This window comes from Neopsephotus bourkii, unplaced genomic scaffold (assembly GCF_033783945.1).
Source record: "Neopsephotus bourkii isolate Nb327-2 ecotype Australia unplaced genomic scaffold, CSIRO-AGI_Nbou_v1 NB_1287, whole genome shotgun sequence".
NCBI classification, from domain to species: Eukaryota; Metazoa; Chordata; class Aves; order Psittaciformes; family Psittacidae; genus Neopsephotus; species Neopsephotus bourkii.
The window spans coordinates 2,108,352-2,124,066 of NW_026901771.1; the positions used below are offsets into that span (position 1 = coordinate 2,108,352).

General features: G+C 49.5%; 1 protein-coding gene across 7 annotated transcripts in view; it reads right to left on the reverse strand.

Annotated features, from left to right (window-relative positions):
* Window positions 1–7,007: 7,007 nt before the first annotated feature.
* The window catches only part of SIDT1 (SID1 transmembrane family member 1), a 38,216-nt gene continuing 29,508 nt past the window's right edge, over window positions 7,008–15,715 (reverse strand). For 2 of the 7 annotated variants that reach the window (XR_009727246.1, XR_009727248.1), the window contains 7 exons: window positions 15,257–15,393; window positions 13,162–13,270; window positions 12,747–12,761; window positions 11,983–12,059; window positions 10,898–10,944; window positions 9,160–9,690; window positions 8,685–8,722 (listed from right to left, as the gene is read on the reverse strand). Coding sequence is in view for 4 of the 7 variants with exons in the window: in XM_061365376.1 (XP_061221360.1) it covers window positions 7,628–7,690; window positions 8,609–8,722; window positions 9,160–9,270; window positions 9,585–9,690; window positions 10,898–10,944; window positions 11,983–12,059; window positions 12,747–12,761; window positions 13,162–13,270; window positions 15,257–15,393 (779 nt within the window). In the remaining 3 variants the exon portion in view is untranslated. Of the gene's footprint in view, window positions 7,691–8,608; window positions 8,723–9,159; window positions 9,691–10,897; window positions 10,945–11,982; window positions 12,060–12,746; window positions 12,762–13,161; window positions 13,271–15,256; window positions 15,394–15,715 lie in introns of those variants that run through there. The other 5 variants (XM_061365376.1, XM_061365379.1, XM_061365378.1 and 2 more) reach the window with 5 other exon arrangements.

Here is a 15,715-nt window from a genome sequence, read left to right on the forward strand (position 1 = left end):
AAGATGGTCTTTGAATGCTTGATCTGGCCAGGTCCCCTGAGCAACTCATTGGTTTGCCACAGATTTCAGCTTCTCACATGCTGCTATGGTTACATGCCTTTAGGAAGAACAGTGGGTATTTCACATCAAAAGAGAGGAAATTAGATGTTAAGTAATTCAGGTTAGTTTTTCATTATGAAATTATTTTGGTTTTCCTCTTTACCACAAGCTAACCAGTCCTGTTTCACACTGACCAGGCCTCTTGCATTCAGTCTGTAGGTCAGTTTGTGCCACTGACAGGTCTGTGTTTCTGCTTCCAGCTCTTGGCCCTTTCCCAGGTCTTTGGGCTGTGCTCTTGGGAAGAAGAACAGTGGGAACATCTTTACCATTGATTGAGTGGAAACTCTTAATCTTTTTCCTTCTTTTTTTTCTTTTCTTTTTCGTTCCACTACCCCTGAAGCTGTTGCGTTTTGGTATTGTGTTGTTATGGTGTTAAGGAAGGTTCACCTTCCCTTCATCTATGCCAGGAGAAGGGGGGAAGTTCGCCAACAGATGCATTTTCTTCAGCAAACATCTATGATGCCAACCTGGCAATTAACAGCCCCTTTGTCTTTCAAGGTATATTTGGAAAGGATCGTGTGGGTTTAGTTGCAGTGTGTTAGCCCGGGAATGGCATTTTGTCTTCCATAATGCCTTGTAGATGGTTACTTACACTAAATGGGGGTTTGGTTTAACTTTGAAGAAGTAAAAGTAGCCAGTACTGATTAATGAAGCAAATCAGCAGCAGAAGGGAGAGTGCTACCTCTAAAGTGGGACTGCCACCATAGCTGTGGCTTTTAGCTTGGCCTAAGTGACTTCAACAGACAATGGCAAAGGTTATAGGGCTGGATTGCATGTATGTCAGTGTAGCCCTTGATCAATCCCATTAGCAGTCTGGAGCAGAGTCAGACCAAGCTGAAAGCAGGCAATAGGAAAGTAACGTGTTAACATTTATGTACCCTTTCATTGAGAGAAAGGACCTCAGCTAAGGACAGCTAAGGACACTGATTTGAGCTGGTGGCCAAGCTTGACTGGAATGTTTCCTGCTCCCAGCTCCAGTCTCTACACTGCTGCCCAGGTGAAGAGCACCTCTGATAAATAAACTCACGCTGTGCTAGTGCAGAGCCTCCTGAATGTATGCCGGATACGTTTCCTACTGCACTTTAAAGCTGCTGCTGTGGTTGGTGACTGCTGCTGTTGCAGGACATCAGTTGTGTGGCAGGGCAGCTGCAGAGGCATTACTGGAGGAAAGGGGTTGTTTCCTTGTCTCTGATCTCCTGTTGTTTTCTCACCTTACCCAAGGTACTTGTGCAGCCTCACTTGAGGACTTGGCCCCAAACTCCCGCTGTTTCTGGATGTCTTGAGTGTAGTCAGCAGCTGTGCTGAGAGCCATGGTCTTTTGTTAGTCCCCAGAGACGTTCCATGCTCATCACTTTGTAACGCTCTCACTCAGACTGGAAACGTAGAGCAGCATTGAATCTACTTATACCAAATTGGTCACATTGGTGTTGTTTTCTGATACAGTGACATAAGGATCTCCATTCTGTATTGTCACGTAACACAAGTTACCTGCCACTGATGGAGCAGCCTCAAGGACAGGAGTGCTAGTGCAGACACAGGTTTGCATGTGACGGTGTTTGCCTTTGCAATCCTTAGGATAAATGGAAAACCTCAGAGCACCAACACTTTCTTCCCTCTGGTCACACTAAGCACAATTTAGTCTGTGAACCAGTGAAAGAGTTAGCAGAGGGTTTTGGTCATGGCAATACAAAACTGTCTTCTCTCTGTGAACAAGCCCTGGTTTTAGCTATACAGAAGCCATTTTTTTATCTGCTGATACCAGTGTTCAGGAGAGAAATGTAAAATAAAATCAGAAAAAGGGCATTGCTTTCTGTCTCAGCAGAACTATTTTTACCAGCAGGTTCCCAAGTTTTGGCAATCACCACCATGAACCAACCAAGCTCACAGTGGGTCCTGCCCGCTCGCTGTGAGAAGGGAAGCAAAGATGGATTTTGCCACAGGAGATTAATCAAAGATGCTGTTGCCCTCCACGATAAATTAGTTCTGTTCAGTCCAGTGTTTTCTGCTGTGCTTCTGTTTTCTACAGCTTGCATACAGTCCCACGGGAAGTCCTTACTGTTTTGTAATGGCACAAAGGAACTCTGCAGTAGAAATCTGTAATGAATGAACAGGAACATCACCTTGCTCTTGTAAATAAGATCTTGCTCTGTTTATTTTGACAGCTTTTTACAAATGTGTTGCGTTCAGGTGTAAATATCCCAAACCATGATCTTGTTCAGAGTTCGGAGATTTCTATTGTTAAATGTAAGACTTTGTTTAATAGTTGTAATAATTATTTGTATAGATATGAACATGATAGTATTTTATTAAAAAAGAAAAAGGAAAACCCTGGGAATTGCGTGTTTGTGTTGGTGCAGCTCCTTTCCCCAGGGAAAGCCACATCATGCTGCGAGATAGGTAAAAATCAAAGCTTTGTTTTGAGCCTGGGAACAGACAGTTACAGCTCTGCACTGCTCTCTATTCTCTGTGTACACCAGAGTTATGCACCACCTCATTTGGCTGTATAAAATCACCTAATCCCAAAGAAACCCCAACTGATAATGAAGTACCTAACTAACATTCTTGGGGATAGAGAAGCTGCCATTAAGAAAGATTATGTTTGCTTTAATTAAAACTTAGTATTATGATAGATGAGCTTTTATTTTGTTCCAGTAACTACAGTTTAATGATGGGAGTTGTTCAGAGCTCACTGTGCTTCAGACTATCAAGAAGCTGTGTGCAGGACTACTGGTGGCCTCTGAGCAGCCACAGTAACCTACTCCCAGCCTGTTTGCCCAGCCTTGAAAGGGCAGTTCTGGCCCAAGAGGTGGCAGGGAGGGCTGGTTAACTGCACCCAGCACTGCCCAGGAACAACAGCCCCAACATCAGTGGCAGTGTGCTGCCAGCACCCTGGGTAAAGGTGGCATTCCTGCTGTAGCAACTTGCTCTGTCACAGGAAAGGAAGGAGGACAGGAGCCATCCCATCTGAATGATTTCAAGGATGGGCTGATGCCCTCACCCCTGGCTAACTGCAACCTGAGGGCCACACGTACATGAAGGAAACCATATCCAGAAGCACAAGTGAAACAGGCTCAAACTGTTTATTCTCCCATCTTAAGCTGGAACGTAGCCCCAGCACCACACCTCAGTCTCAAATACACCCCGTTAACAGCACTGCTAACCTCAAGACCATTTCCCCTCAGTTTAACAAGCACAGATAATCTGCATTTAACATCTCCCCTAAAACCATGCCCTCACAGTTCAAAGTGTATTGTGCTGCCCCTGCCTTGGCTGTTCTTCTGCCAGCTCAGAGGTGGTGGTAGTAGCTGTAACAGTGTCAGTTTGTGTGATCCTCGTAATCCATAATTCACTTTTCTACACTGCGAGGGGGTATTATTATTATTATTATTATTATACAAAAGCTCTTTCTGTCACCCTTGAGTTGGCAGAACAACTTTACCTCCATTTCCTGATGCAAGAGGGAAAATGCACTGGGATGGTGGTACCCACGGCCCCTGCGTACCCAGGGCAGCACAGCTCTGGGAGACACCTTCAGGAACTGTGGAAAGAGAAGAGCACAGAAGAGGGAAGAGACAGGGGGGGCAGGTAGAGCAGAGCCTACTGATCTCATGGCTGTGGAGCACCCAAAATCCCTTGACCCACCCACAGCACTGCACTTAGGACAGCTGGTGGAGGCCCAGGGAAGGTGCTGCAGGGGCTGTAACACAGTTATACTAAACTGGGTGTTAACAGCATTTTTGCTTGTAAAAACCAGCAAACATCAGCTTATTTGCCAAATCACAAGATGAGTATTTAATGAGGAACTGCAAGAAGCTTTGGGCAGTCATTCCTGCGCAGGAACACAGAGTTATGCCGGCAGCCACCATTCCCAGACAGGCCCATTCCTCAGCCCCTACAGTGAGATTAGGAACAATTCTTTCCCCAAAGGGTGCTCAGGCATTGGAACAGGCTGCCCAGGGCAGTGCTGGAGTCACCATCCCTGGAAGTGTTCACACACCATATAGACAAGGCCCTCAGTGCCATGGGTTAGTGGTGGCCTTGGCAATGCTGGGGAACAGTTGGACTTCACGATCTTAAAGGTCTTTTCCAACCTGGTTGATTCCATGGTTCTCTGATGCTACCTTCCCTGAGGGCAGTCACCTGGAGGAGGACAGAAGGACTAACGGCACAAGCTGCTGGTCAGGGGGGCTGCACAGCAGAGCTGCCCGAGGGCCCAGCCTGGCACCCACCAGGCAGAGCCATGCCAGGCTGGGCCCAAGGAGCTGAAGTACAAGCACAGACCAGCAGAAGGGGCTAAAGTGGAAGCACAGAAGCAGCAGGGAGACAATTCCATCCCTTTCTCCCATCTCTGAGGCTAGAAATGCCTTTCCTTGTATTTATTTAAAGTTACTGCATGTTTTCCTGCTTGTTCAGTGCTGTTCTCCACCCCCTCTCTCCCTCACTACTACCACCTTCCCCTTTTTATACTGTGCTCATCCCTGCTTAGCTCAGTGAGCCCATATGTTGCTCTTCTACCTCCTACGTTGAGCCTTCCAACTGCTGTTCAACACGAGTTTTTTCTGACATACCTATTTATTGAAGATACCAGCTTGCCAGCTAGAAACAAAAACAAGCCTGGAACAAGGTCTGAGATTATAAACTATGGAAGACACAAGGAGAAGGAATGAAAACGCGTGTCCGAAACTGGACAATTTTGGGGCACACAAGCCCTTCTGGCACCGAAATGATAGCCCTACTATTCCGTGACTTTATCCCATGTCCTTGATTTCTGCACACCATAAAATACACCAAGAGCAGAACATATCTGTAGAAGAGGAAAAGCTGCTCAGCCTTCTCCACACCTAAACACAGGGTAAGAACAGTCCTGCAAGGCCAAGAGCCCATCCTGCACCTGACTGAGCAGGGGTGTGAAGGCAGCACAGTGAACAAAGAGCACTTCAGGTTAGACTCACAAACAGCAGGATCCAACACTGGCTCCTCCAAGTCTTGCTCTCCACTCGCCTCAATACCTGTTTGCTCACCAGTTCTGACCATCTGCCAAGACCAACATGTGTTTGAACTAGTGCCACTCTACTGCCCATCTCTCTGTCTCAAGGGAACTGAGGGAGGCAGCATTTGCTAATTCTAGTAAGAAACCACACAGGAGTCTCTGGCCAGACTTGTCCACTTCATATGAAGGCATTCAGTGGGCTCTGGAGCGCTTTACAGCTGCAAGCTGTGACTGGTGCATGGACACCAGAGAAACCACGCAGTTAGAGGATTAAGAGCTAGCGAAGCTCCTACAGGAGGCAGATGCTGTAACTGCTGAGCCTCATGCAGCAGGAGGGCAGTATCTCTGCTTCAAGCACCTTTCATCACCCCAGAATTGCCTCCCACCTTGGGTGAGATCTACACATCTCCCTCCGGCTCCCAGAGGAGCAAGACAAGCCTTGACTCCAATGGAGGCTTCCCTTTGGTTTAGCATTTCTTGGGAGTTGGTGCTGAACCTGCTAGTGCTGGCAGGCACTTTCTAGGAAGAAAGGAAGCAGCGGGCAAGCCTGACTAGCCAAGAACATATGGCAAGGCTGCAGGGTGGCTGAATGCAAAGTATGGACTCTCCTAAGCTTGATGCTCCTCTGCTGGTGCTACTCAGACAAAAGCAAGCATTGTCGCCTCCCCTGCAGCCCGTGTTGACACTGTTAAGGAAGAGAAGCTTGTGCTTCACAACAAGCCTGAGAAACACGCTGCTGTTTCCAACAAGAACCATTCATGACTCCATCCACATGGCAAACCTCCCACATCAAGCCCAAAGCACTGTAATGTAAGGCAGCACACAAGGACCACCACCTGCTCGTTCTGGCATGCCCTGCCTGAATCACAGCTCCATCTCTAGGAAGATTAACAGCTGGTTTTGTGTCATTCCTCCTCCAGCCCCTCGTCACCCTGCTGAAGGGGCCTCAGTGAGCAACAAGTGTCTGTTCTTTACTCTATTTAGCCTCACAAAGGCAGTTTGTAACCAAGCAGGTCATCTGCACCTACGCTCAGCTTTGTGAGGGTCCTAGGGAGGACACCATTGGTACCCCTCTGCCCTGAGTGCTCTCGTTGCTGCTGCTGAAAGCTGGAGCAAGAAGAATTCAGCTCATTCTGCAGAGCAGAGAACCAGGAACATTCATTTTATTGACCATCTTGACAAACACCAACTTAGGAAAAGTAAAATAAACACCAACTGGTGCAAAACCTTACCAGGAGATGCAGACTTCTCCAAGTAGAAAATTACCACAGCCTCCTGCTTTGGTAAGCACAAGTGGAATGGAGCCTTTGCATCACCAGGTACATGCACATACTCCAAAGGAAAAATGCTCAGAGAGTGACAAGGACAGCAGGCCTCAAAGAATCCTTTTTTAATTCAAAATTAGCAAAACAGGTCACATTTTAGGTGCAAGGCCTGAAATAATTCACACCTTATTCTTGTTTTTTAAATAACTAAGAACTGAGGAAGAATGCAGAAGCCATTTAAAAACTTATCCCAGATGCAGAAGAGTTGGAGAACAGGGAAGTTTGGTCCAGATCTTTAGCCAAAGAGCTCAACCCCAACTGCCCCAAAACCTCCTCCCCATTCCCAGCCCGAAAGGGATCCTGCTTTGCCAGGTTTACCTAAAGCCAGCTTGTGAAAGGAGAAAGTCTGAGGCTGCTGGATGGCCTCTCCCTTCCACCTTGTTCCTTTAGCAAGCCCACACAGCAGGAACCAAGGTGCCCAGGGCACAAGGCTGCAGCCTCACCACACTGTCTCTCTTAGGGCCCCTTGAGGACAGCAGTTCTGGTGTTGTGAAGGACACCATCACACTGACAAGTGCCTGTGCAGAAGCCACCAGAGAGAACCAATGCTGTTCAACACAAGTAAGTGAGGGGCTGCAAGAGCAAAGTGGCAGAGCACTGGTGGGCAACCCTAGTCCATCATCTCCCTGCAACACTGCAGTGGTTTGTTACCATGGCTTCCTACCACTACAGGAGCAGTGTCCCACTGCCACCTCAGTTTGAAGTCCTTTGCTTCCTTGGCAGCTGCAGGACAGGAACCGAACACTCTCCCCATGATGCCAAAGGAACTATCAGAGGGCAGCAGCCTGCAGGGCACAGGCACCAGCTGCCAATGCAGGAAGAGCTGCACTGCACTTCTCAAGCCTGCTCACCAGAGAGGAAGCAGAGCACATCAGCAGGGAGGAAGGGAAGCCAAGTGCTCAAACACCTCCTGTTTCTTCCCTCTTCACTGGCTCCAGCACCTGCTGCACCTACAAGCCAAAGGGCTGTGCACTGGCCTCAGTGCTGGGTCACTCCTGCCCCAGAGGATGTGGTGAGAAAGGAGAAAATGGCATCTTCCCTCCCAGTCCCACCTCACTTACTGCAGCACCCTTCACGCATGCTGTGGGATCCAGCTCCCCTGCTCCCGCAGGGCTGGTGGCCACAGGAGCAGGCTCATTCCCCACAGATGCCAGCGACCCAATGGCTTTGGTTGAGCAGTTTGGGACGCCCCTGCGCCCTCATCCCCTGGCACTCAGAACACCGGGATCTTGTCCCTGCGCACCACATCCAGGTCATCATCCAGGGTCAGCAGGACCTGAGGAGGAAAGCACGAGGCAGCTTCAGGTCTCACTGGCCAGCCCGCAGCTGGGGAGAGTGACCAGCTCCTGACAGCATCACATCACAGGGGGGTTCCACCTGGGCCACGTCTCCAGCATGTACAGGTGTCACAACTGCAACCCATGGAGATAAGCCACATTCATTTTGCTTCTGTAATGCTCCTAGCAAGTCACTCTGACAGCACAGCTGACAGATAGCTCTGCCTACAGTGCTGCCAGAACCTGAGCAGGTAATCATGCCTCAATTATGATGGAGATGCTGCTTGTAAACTGGTCCTAGCCTCTGGATAGCCATCCAGGAGGCAGCAGCATGAGAACTGCTTGACAGGCATTGCAAGTGGCCAGGCAGCTCCTTCAGTTTGTACTTTGTGCAACTGGGGTTAGGGTCCCACTTTTTACTTCCCCAAAACAATATACTCTGACCCCATCACAGGGGAGGCCTCCACCTTTGCCGCCACAAAGACCACCAGGCCTGAAAAGAGGTTCCAAGTAAAGGAGCATAGGAGACAATTATGGAAGTGATGGAAAGCTGCGGAGTGAGGTGAGCTCCACACCAGTGACTCTACTGCCTGGGTCAAAGGGGGTAGGGTCCCTTCCTGGGAGGTCCTCACAAACCTATGAGAGGGTTGATCACACCAGCAGCCCCTTAGCTTCCCCACAATAGCTGTGCGACCCACAGCCCAGAGGGAATTTGATGTCAGGAAGCACAGGGAGCAACAAGCCAACTGACAAAGCCTGATCCTACTGTGAAGGGTGTCAGGAGGCAGAGCCAAGCAGAGAAGTTGAGCACTTCTGTGGGGTCCTGAGGCAGCCACAGCTCCATGTACACAGAGGGACATGAAGGGAGAGGGGAGGGTGAGGCCATAGAGCAGAGTGGAAGGCTCAGCAGGACTCACCAGGAAGGAGAAGAACAAGGCAGCTGCAGAGAGGAAGTGCCAAACGTCATGGTCATCGAAGAAGCCCAGCAGGATGCATGGCCGGTTCTTTTCCCGGGACTCTGCTGGAGTCTCCTAGGGGAGCAGGCAAGGGGTCACTACCCAATAGCCACTCATACAGGGACCTTTCTGGCCATGTTGGACCCTCTGGAGAACACCCTGTCTTATCTCTCCATCAGAAGCCAGGAAAAAGGACCGTGCTGGCTGGACATGTGGCGAGAGAAGGGCAGGAATGCAATGTCATACTTAGACCTGGAGATGAATCTGGGGCCACAGCCCACGGCTGGGGGCCCCTCTGGTCTCCATATCTGAGGCCCTGCATAGCATAAGCTGCACAGTCACCACACAGCTTCCCATGCTCCCATCCCAGTCTGCTGAAGGGGTTAATTCTTTCAGCTCTCCAGGAGCAGCCCAAGACTCTTCCTGGGAGTATCTTTTGTGTGAAATGAACAACAGGAAGGAAGGACGATGAGACACAGATGGACAGAAGGTCAGTGAAAGGGAAACTTTACCTCCCAGCTGCTGAGGGTCTGGAAGAAGAAGTACAGGGCAGCTGCCCACACCACTGCTGTGGCCACAATGCAGAACATGGGGACGGGCAGGAGCTTCTCAGAGCTGCGGAGCTGCAAATAGGTAAGTAGCCTCACATCATGCCCTGAGCCCTTCCCAGGGTCTGGAGGCATGCAAAGGACTGACATGCCAGCCAGGACCAGCTGCAGCTACAAAGGGCTCCCCATCCCAGGGAAATACAGCCCAGCCACGCCACACAGCATCCCTTCCCAACACCAACACCTTGTTGCACCCTTAGCCCCACAACCCATCCACATCCCTCAGCAGCACCACAGGAACACAAACTGCAGCCAGAAAAAGATGCCCATCCTTTCCCCTTTGAGACAGGTGCCCCAGGGACAGGACAGCTACGGCTGCCTCCCTTTACCTTCATGATGATGTAGAAAGCCAGATATAGCAAGAGGTTACAGATAAAGATCCCCAGTATGTAGGAGGCGAAGTCTCTGGGCCTATACACCAACCCAAAGATGGCACTAAGAGAGAGGGAAGAAGGGACGTTAGACAGCCCTTTCACTGGGGACAGGGTACATCCCCAAACTGACAGCCACCCACTGCCCACCAACCACAGGACACAACAACACTGTCATAGCTTCCCAGTTCCCTGGAGGAAATGCTCCATTTGCCTCTGCTCCCTGCTAAGCAAACTTGGCCATGGTCAATGCCTGAGAGCAACCGAAGGCCCCAGAGGACAGGCAAGGGCTTTGGGTTGCTTCCACCCCACAGCCAAACACATCTCACCCAATAGGAGTTGGCTCCAGACCTGTAGGTTTAGCAGAAGGCATGTCCCTGAGAAGCACCTTTTAGTGAAAAGCAAGAGCTTTTCACAATGATTTTAGGTCTCATCCAAGAGCTAACTCCTCCCATCCACACAGATACTGCTGAGCCAGGCTCCGTGGCTGTTACTCACAAGTGTCTGTCAAGTCTCCTGCACCTTGGATGTGCCAGAGACCTTCCAGCTACATAGAAGGCACAGGTACAGCACAGGGCAACACCATAGTACCAGAGAGCCCTACACAAGCTCAACCAGATGCAAGCCACCAGCTGAAATGTTCAGGGATGCCTCACATAGCTCTGTAGTGCTGCACTGCATCCTGTGATGGGCTGAGAACATTGGGGCTGTTCAGCCTGGAGAAGAGAAGCTGTGTGGAGACCTCAGAGCAGCTTCCAGTGTCTGAAGGGGGCTACAAGGATGCTGGAGAGGGACTCTTCATCAGGATCTGTAGTGATAGGATAAGGGGTGATGGGTTCAAACTAAAACAGGGGAAGTTCAGGTTAGATATAAGGAAGAAGTTGTTTACTGTGAGGGTGGTGAGGCGCTGGCATAGGCTGCCCAGAGAAATAGTGAATGCTCCATCCCTGGCAGTGTTCAAGGCCAGACTTGACAGAACCTTGAGCAACCTGGTCTTCTGGGAGGCATCCCTGCCCATGTCAGGGGGTTGGAACTGGATGATCTTAAGGTCCTTTCCAACCCAATCTAGTGTATGATTCTATTCTATTACTCTAAGGATCTGCTACCCATCAGCACTCATCAATCAAGCTCCTTGCCAGAACATGTCAGATGGGCTCCAGCACAGGATTATTGCACACTGTTGCGTTTCCCCACCAATTCAGGCTGCCTGTATACCACTATGGAACCCTGCTACCCATGTTTATGCAAGACACCTGCACCCCACTACTTACAAGGACCAGTTGACCAGGTTTCCAACAATGAGCAGCACCATCCTGTCCTGGGAGAGAAGACACTGGTGATCATATGAAAGCAGAAGGAAATGCACAGAGGTTTCTGCCTCAGGAATTCATGATATCATTATGTGAGGAGTCGGAATCTGGCTCCTGCAAACACACATGCACCTGGCTCTGAAGTTTGCGCTGCAGGGGCTTTTTCCAGGTGGAAACTGCTCTGGCCTTTACAAATCTGAAGAAAGCATTGCAAGGAGACTAAACATCTAAAGAAGTCCAAGCCTAGCACTTAAGAATCAGCCCCAGGATGTTCTGCAAAGCCTTTGTTTCCACTATTTTTGTAGCAAGATTCCTTGTCTCCCTCCATTTTACAGAAAAAATATTGCACAGAGGGAGGATGTGCTTGAAAGAGGCAGCAAGGGAAGCTTTGGAATACCATCCTGCACATTGCCACAGGGCCTGTTTTCACCCGTCTCATCATTAGCTAGGGAAGCCCTGGAACTGCAGCAGGCAGACACATTACATCTGTGGAGCACGTGCATTTATGCTTACAGCTGCTTTCATTAAGGTCCTTTCCAACCTTAACTATTCTATGACTCTATGATGTAGCTCTTTCAGTCCAGCCAGCCTTACTTTATGCCTGAGTGTACCAAGTTTGCTTGCAAAACTTGGGCTGACACTTATTCAGAGACAGGAGAGTACATAAATGTAAAAACACATGAACAGGATGCTCATGGATAAAGCTTCGTTTGGCTTCAAGCCCTCATTAGCACTCTGTGCCAAGAAGAAAGCCATCAGTGGGACACAAGGTAGCAGCTACCATTTCTTACCTCTTCTTGCTGTCTGCCCTGAGGTGCTGTAGAAATAGCAATAGCTACTGCTTAAGCCACTGAACAAAATAGTCAGTGCCCTCCCCAAAGAGGCTGCGCTGCACAGAGCCTCATAGCCATCCCTTTGAATGCTGGGGAAAGCAAGGAAGGGAAGCAGGGAGCATCATTCCTCACACAGCCACATCTCTTTCCTCTGCACATTGCCTAGAAAGTGAGCAATTGCTAAGAGAGGTGCCAAGGTGAGAAATCACTTACCATATACATAGGTCGACTGCACCGCTGGATACAGTCTGTGTACAGCACCATCACCGCCCGTCGAAACATCCCCAAGTCTGTCAAAGAAGAGGAGAAAAAGCCAGAACAGCCAGCAGAGTGAGCTCTGAAATGCCTATGGGGGAAGACACAGACACCCACTAGCTGACAACACAGAACCCAGCCTGTGGGTGGTCAAGGTGTCAGCATTCATTTCTTGCCCTTTGGGAGCAGAAGGGAAGCCTCCACAGGATGTGGATAACATGTGGCCAGAACAACAGGTAAAGCTTTGCAATCTCATCTCTGGAAGAGATGTTTGTGCAGGAAGGGGGGGAAAAAATAATCACCTTCCATGGAACAAGCTGCCAGAGCAGGGAAACATCAGAAACAGATCCCACCGCCCTGAGAGGGTGCTAGAGGGCCAGAGCAGACTCAAGACACTCCTGCTCTGAAAATCACTGCAAAAGCTTCACTGGAGAGCCATCAGTGGCAGCGGGATTGATAGACATGCATACACACACACCAACCACAAATGTGGAGCTTGAAAAGGCTCCTGCACGAAGATCAGAGCTCTCCTGTGCTGTATCCCCACCTTCCTGCCAAGGAACAGGACTGGCAGCGCTGCTGGCAAACTGACTTCGCTTCTCAAGAGCCCACCCCAGGTGGCACACGAGCCTGCCTCCCCACACACATCCATGCATATCTGGCTGCTACACCCCTGCTCAATCAGTTCAACAGAGAAAAAAATAAGAGCTGCTGACAGTTACCTGATTCAGAGCCATCTGAGGCAGACAGGAGCAGAAAAGGAAGGAGAAATACATTTGCAAGCAGAGCACAAGAGCCAGCTTCCCCACCAAACCCTCTTCCCTCTCATCCCATGATAGGGTTTTATGTCGCTACTGCTCTGAGCACAGTGCTAGGGAGAGCTGTAGCTGAAGGGCAGGCACCCTCAGAGCCCAGCTCTTTTGCCACCAGAGTGCAAACAGGTCCTGCTGACTCCCATGGGTCTGGGAAGCAGCAGCAGAGCAGTTCAGAAGATGCCAGAAGAGCATCAGATGGATAAGAGGACAGGATAACCCAGAATGAGACTGCTCACAGACATGCTGCATAGGCAACTCATGCAGCTGAGGGCAGGAGGCACCTGCACACCCGAGAGCAAGCTGGTTCAATCATAGCACTTACCAATCTTGAAGCGACCCATGTAGTAGATCTGTGTGCTGAGAGCCAGCGAGGCCAGAACGTGGATTATTGAGAAAATGACCCAAAACCAGATGTCATTTTTCCCAAACACCTGAAAGCAAAGACATATTGAAAGCAAACAGAGCTCAGTTATCAGCAGGCTAATCCTTTCCTGTCCTATATCACTGTGGGGCATTAGACAACCTCACTGAGTATGGAATAGAAACCCCTAACCTTCCAACCTGAAAACAGATCTATAAATGCAAAACAGAGTTCAGCGAAGCAAGAGGAGCTCAGTATTCTGGAGAGGAGACCATTCTTTCTAAACACTCTTCCAGTGAAAAACAGCAGTTTGGAAGGACATCAGCTGGTCCAGGGAGCAGAAATGGAGGGACCCTCAGGCCAGGGAAGTTTTTTCTGCTGAGCTGGATTTCTACAAAGGCTGTCAGGGAATCAAACATTAACAAGTGCACTGCAGTAGACCAAAAGGCACAAAACTGCCCTGCAGGCGTTGCTCCACACTTTTGCTTTAAGATCTGGAAGTGACTTACAAATGCATGTTAATGCTATATTAAAACCTTAGTTTTTCATTATACATTAAGGAGTCCAGAAACTCAGGTCTGCCATCAGGCTCTCACCACACACTCCCCTGGAGCACAGCCCTCACCTGATCTTTGGTGGGGGAAATCAAGCAGAAAAGCCACCTCTATATCAACAGAGCAAGGGAAACATGCAGCTTACAAGCTACACTGAACAGCTTAAAAGTATCCCACAAGGGAAGATAACAGCGTCCCATAATAAAACCCCAGTGTTTTGAACCTGGATGTACAGATCTACCAGAGCTATCAAGAGATTCTTATAAGGTCCCAAGTTCACCAGGTGCTCCTGCATGCCTTATTGGACAGAGGCCTATGCAGAATCAATTGATACTCTGCTTGGTGTGTGGTAGTAAGGGGCTGACAGCCCACTGGGACCTAGCTGCTACTTCAGAGCAGCTGAATGGAAGTCCTTAAAAAGAAGGAAAGCAGAGACTCCAAGGTAAAGCACAGGCTGGGGATTCAGGCAAGCCGAGCTCAGTAATTGCAATGCTATGAGCAAATGGGCAAAGCCCTGTACAAGTCTGACCTGTCTGTGACTACTGGTGCGCAAGAGCAATTCTAGTGACTCCTTTTGCTCCAGTGCCCTTCTATAGGCAGGTCCAAGGCAGAAACTTGCCTGGGAGCCCCCAGGCTGTTATTGCAGCCCTGCACTTCCCCAAAGATAGGAAGGCCAAGTGCAGGAGCTGTGCCCAGAAACAGAGTTTTCCAAAGGGCAGAAAGGGGCACAAGCAATTTGGTAGAGCTTCTCCTGGAAGCTCAGCCAGCCTCAGCCCCCTCCTCCAAGTTGAGCCACCACGCAGGAGACCAGCTGCATGCTCGGACACACACACCCTGCATGCACAGAGTTTTCCTCTTAAGAAGGAGGGATATGAAGACAGGCTGAGAAAGTTGGGACTGTTCAGCCTGGAGAAGAGAAGGCTGCGTGGAGACTTCATAGCAGCCTTCCAGTATCTGAAGGGGGCATATAGGTATGCTGGGGATGGACTCTTCATTAGGGACTGCAGTGACAGGACAAGGGGTAAAGGGTTAAAACTTAAACAGGGAAAGTTTAGATTGGATATACGGAGGAAATTCTTTCCTGTTAGGGTGGTGAGGCACTGGAATGGGTTGCCCAAGGAGGTTGTGAATGCTCCATCCCTGGCAGTGTTCAAGGCCAGGTTGGACGAGGCCTTGGGTGATATGGTTTAGAGTGAGGTGTCCCTGCCCATGTCAGGGGGCTGGAACTTGATGATCTTAAGGTCCTTTCCAGCCCTAACTATTCTATGATTCTATGTGGTGGTCAAAGTCCAAAAAGGAGCCCAACTAGAGAAAACTGCTCTGCTCTTCCCCTCCCTGCAAACCCAGGGGAAGGAAGAAGGAAACCCCAGAGTACCAGAAATTCAAATGCTAGCAGCTGCTTAACATGCTCTTATTGTACTCTGCTTCTCTCCCCAGTCATTTGCCCACTTAAGCACATCATCTCCTTCCCACAGCAGCAGGTAAGTAAGAGGGACCCATACCACTCCAAGGACGGCCAGACAGATCACCACAGCAAATGAGGCATAGGCAGAGTAGGCACTGGCATTGATGTCTGGGTGGCGAGTCTGGTAGAGCTTCAGCATGCACAGTCCTGCGATCATGTACATGAAAGAGGTATCTGTGAAGGGAGCACAACAGGAACAGTTAAAACAGGTACTGCCAGTAATACATTTTCCTGTGTTCAGATGGCGTTTCCTGTGTTTTAATCTGTGCCCACTGCCTCTTGTTCTGCCACTGGGCACTACTAAGAAGAATCTGGCTCACTCATCTTCATTCTAATTGAGTATTTATGCACATAGACAAAAACCAGCCTCTGTCTTTTCTTCCTCAGGAAGCCAAAGGAGCCCACAAAGGAAATGTTCCACAGAGATGGCAAACAGAGGCTTCCTAGGCTTGAGCACTTTGCCACTCAAGCCTGTTTGCTGACTACCTTCAAACAC